Source organism: Centrocercus urophasianus, unplaced genomic scaffold (genome assembly GCF_019232065.1).
Source record: "Centrocercus urophasianus isolate 14NV4802_14NV808 unplaced genomic scaffold, USGS_Curo_1.0 seq_25, whole genome shotgun sequence".
Classification (NCBI taxonomy): domain Eukaryota; kingdom Metazoa; phylum Chordata; class Aves; order Galliformes; family Phasianidae; genus Centrocercus; species Centrocercus urophasianus.
In genome coordinates, this window is record NW_024884811.1 from 2,159,039 (window position 1) to 2,163,516 (window position 4,478).

The following is a 4,478-nucleotide window of genomic DNA, read 5'->3' on the forward strand; positions in this document are numbered from 1 at the left end:
CTCTTCTCCAGGCTGAACATTCCCAGCTCCTTCAGCCTCTCCTCATATGGCCTGTGTTCCAGACCCCTCACCAGCTTTGTTGCCCTCCTTTGAACACGTTCCAGGGCCTCAATATCTTTCTTGCAGTGAGGGGCCCAAAACTGGACACTGGAATGACTGAGAGTAGATACTACATCTGATGTGATACTACATCTCCACATACCATCAGTGCAAAGACAGCAATTGTAATATGTTGATTTAAAGAGAATGTTGGAAAGCTTGGAAGATTAAGCAAATGGAGGCAACAGTGATTCATGGTATGGAAAAACCTGACACACAGAGAGCAGTAACAGAAGTTCATTCAATGTATTTAAACAGATAAAAGATTAAAGATGATGTAGGTTTTAGCTATAATTACCAGTGCAATGATGGCTTATCTAATATTTCAGCAGTTCTTAATTTGGCTGCAAACCCTGACCCTCTCCTCAAGTCTTTACCTGGTGTTGGGAAAAGGGCGAATCTGTGATCTTGTCAGAAATTTTGTTGGCACCTTCGGTAATAGAAGAGCCATAATAATGACTCTGAAAAGTTCCTGGACATTTTAAAGGGAATTCAGCATTAACATTTCTCAGGGTGTCTCTGCTGACAAATGAGAAGAGAAAGACACAGCAGTATACCAGCATCTCCTCGGAAAGTTTTGGTGAGCAGTCATGTTCGGAACTGATCTTAGAGCACAGTAGCTCAAGGCACTTTCATTAGTTGTGAAGAAGCCATCCAAAAGAAGGTGAGTTTTCTAGAGCTATTTTTGTTCCAACAACCTCAGGATAAGCTTGATTCCCCAGAGCTGCTGGTAGCAGGAAATAGCATTATGCTTTCTACCTCCTGAGGAGTAATCTCTGTACTGTATGTGCTTCCCTGCTATGCTAATCCAAACAGATTGAGTAGTGGAAGACTTCCTCTGTAAGGAATTACACAGAAGCGTTCTACCAGAACACTCCGGCAGCAATTACTTTTGTCTGAAATCATTAGGAAACAGAAAGTCTCAACATTCAATTCATTTGTCTGTTTAATATATGGCAGATAGGTAAATAATCCTGGTGCTTTCTTGCATAGAGCCCCATCGTGCTATGATATTTACTGCAGTGGGAGAAGATGGGAACATGCTTCTGCTCACAGTTTAGGTACATGCTGGGTGCAAAACAGCTGCCACAGGACACTGTGTTGTCCTGCTATTATTGCAGTGCCAGTTTCAATCATGAAGGCCAGGTATTCAGGGAAAGGACAGGATATACCAGCCACACATTGCTGTCAGAAAGGATTCCAAATGATTAAATAATTTCTGGGAAAAAAATAATGTTCCAGGTACTGCTGAATACAACATTTACCATACAGGTTAAGATCCCTTGCTCTGCCAACATTACAGAAGACATTTCCCCACAGTGACGGGGTATCTGGGTTTTAATCAGTTTAAACTCTGAGGAAGGGGTGTCAATTCCATAACAAAAATGTCCACAATTAAGGGGAAATCACTAATTATGCTGTCTTCAAACAGCCCCAGCTTTTGCTGAAGGGAAGCAAAATTTCTACCACAATCAGCAGCTTCTGCAGTCTTTCCAATGCCCTGTTTTTGTTTACCTCCCCACCCGCCAACCACTCCCTCCCATCAAACTCTCAGTAAGCTTCCTTTGATATCTGTATCAACCACAGAAGCTCTGGGCTGCAGGGCCAGCTGCAACATGGTCTGGACATGGCTGTAACCATCACACTTCACAGGGCTCTGAAGCACAGCAGCAAAGGCCGCGTATCTTCCTGTAGACATGAGTTGCCAAATTGGTGGCCCAAGGAAAGTGAGTGAGTCATTGTGCTGCTATGGAGTGATGTATGCTGTCCACATGTTGGATGCATTGGCTGGCAGGGGGCCTAGGATAAGCTTCAGGGACCTCCGCTTCCTTTCTCTCCCATCTGGCACAGGCAGGGTGAGGAAATATTCGTGAGGGCCAAATTGAAGAAGAGGATAATCAAAAAGATAAGTAGCCATGCAAGGGTGAAGCCGTTTCGGAAGCAGTGGTGGTAAAGCAAGAAGTCTTTAGTGGTCACTTCAGGCTCCACTTCCCAGACCTTTATTCTTGTAAGCAAAGTTTATTCTTTCACATGATGGACTCTGTTAACCATACACGCACAGCGTCCTTGTATAATTAACCTGAACCTTCAACTTTCAATGCTCTGCAGAGTACCTTGCAAACCCCTCTCTTCTGAGAAAGATTCGTGATACTTGGTGATGGAACAGAACAACAGCAACGTGGAGGATTTCTCCCTGAATGTGTTTTCTGTCACTCCTTACCCGCCGAGTAGGTCTGATGCCCTGGTGTCAGATGGGGACAAAGCTGGTGCCACTCTGCTTTTCTCAGGTGTGTTCTTGGGACTGGTGGGGATCACATTCACCGTGATGGGGTGGATAAAGTACGACGGCCTTACTCACCTGGAGTGGACTCAGTTACTAGGGCCTATCCTGCTTTCTGTTGGGGTAACTTTCATCCTGATTGCCGTTTGCAAGTTCAACATGCTTACATGCAAGCCCTGCAAAGAAAGAGAGGAGAACACGTTAGACATCGAACAGAACGCAAGCGGACAGTCCTTCGTGTTCACCGGAATCAACCAACCCATAACTTTCCACGGTGCCACGGTGGTGCAGTACATCCCCCCACCTTACCCAGCGCTGGACAGTGCAGCCACCAGCCCTGGCTACATGCACCCTGTGCTCAGCTGCTGCGGGGCCGTCTCCCCTGGTGTCTCTCCCATCCCCAGCCCCAGCTCTGCTCACTTCTGCCCTGCCTACTCTCTGGACAACCCCGCTTTCACCTGGGATGAGAGCTGTGCCAGTTACCTCGCAGAGAACACACAGAACCAAAGGTACATCTTCTGAAAAGTCTTAGCACGGCTGGGCATGGGTTGTATGTGTTTTAAGGTGTGAAGTATGCTTGCAAAGCAAAAAGCACCTCCCTTTGTATGTTCTCCTCCAGACTTTTTTTCTCTTGATTAGGAATATTTCTTGAGTAGAGAACATTAAGACATAGAAAACATTTTAGTTCAGGTTAAATTCACTTAAGAATTCCTTCAATTTTCAATCTATGGAATATCTTGTTATTTTTAAAGATATTTGTATATATGTTCCTGTTCCTGCATGGGTTTTTGTTTTGTTTTGTTTTGTTTTTATAGAATCATGGAATGATATTATATTGAAGAGAATTCAAAGCCCACCTTGTTCCACAATCCTTTCATAGGCAGGGCTGCACCCATCAGCTCAGGCTGCCTTGGACCTACCCAGACTAGCCTTGAGAATGTCCAAGGATGGGGCATCCACAGATTCTCTGTGTGGCTGTGCCAGTGACTTTTGTTTGCTTGTTCTTAACATTTCTCTTAGTCTCTCAATCAGAAGATTGTTATTCCATGCCCAGGCAGAGCGTCCCACACAAGCAAAATCACAGCACAGGAGAAGCCCACAAACAGCATTTTCATGAGGATGAAAGGGTGCCAGGCATTCTCCCTGCCAGTCACACCTGCAGCAATCTTCCAGCCATTATCACTGTCCTAGTTTTTGAGGTATATACAACATCACTAACAACAACACTAACTTAACTTATAGCTAAGTGTGAAACTGCTTTCATTAGTCAAAAGGCAATCTTGTACTTCTTTACTCTTACAGGAAAACATTCAAATTACAGGACTTACTCAGAATTATATCATTTCTAGAAGTAATTCTGTTCCTTTATCAAAGTCTCTTTGCAAGCAGCTGGCAGCCTGTTGTCCTCAGCACTATGCACAACAGACATGGGCAGCAGAAAATAAAGATCACCACCTGACATTTTTGTACTTCACAAAAAGATTAGAGCCCGTTGCTGAATCACAGCAAAAGTTCATCTTGTAATGTTTTCCCAGGCAAAACTCACACGGAGGTCAGGAAGTTCTTTGCCCAGACAAGGCTGACAGGACAAAGAATGGAGGTTGCTTCATGCTCTGTGTTTGAATTTTTTTTTTTTATTTATATTATTTTTTTTATTTTTTTATTTTTTTATTTTTCTATTTTTTTTTTTTTTGCACCCTCTTCTCTTCCTATTATCAGGTCAGAGGACAGCTCTGATGAGCCAGAAGAACTTCTGGAAGACCCCTGTGAAGAACTATCACCTCCTCGTTACGAGGAAATATATCCACTGTCTTCATAAATAACTACTGACAACAGACTGCTTCTGAGAGACACCAACTTCTTAATCTTTACAGATCTTTTCTTTAGCACTTGCACAATACGCAGGTGCGAGCACAATGATTTCAGCCGTACTGAAATGTGCTTCAGTGTCACTGAAAACATTTAACCAACCCCTTCTTTTTGTTCCTCATGCTATTTTCTCTCTTGCTATGCAGTTCGATAGCAAAACCAATTAAACTCAAAGATGCAAATTCATTCAAGTTTTTCCCAACGAGGATCCCAAATTCCAGACTTGCTG

At 43.5% G+C, this 4,478-nt stretch overlaps 1 protein-coding gene across 1 annotated transcript; it reads left to right on the plus strand.

Annotated features, from left to right (window-relative positions):
- Positions 1–2,257: 2,257 nt before the first annotated feature.
- On the plus strand, positions 2,258–4,199 carry TMEM174 (transmembrane protein 174). Its single transcript, XM_042825533.1, has 2 exons — positions 2,258–2,889; positions 4,100–4,199. The coding sequence occupies exons 1-2, from the start codon at positions 2,258–2,260 to the stop codon at positions 4,197–4,199; spliced, it is 732 nt and encodes a 243-aa protein (XP_042681467.1).
- Positions 4,200–4,478: the final 279 nt, after the last annotated feature.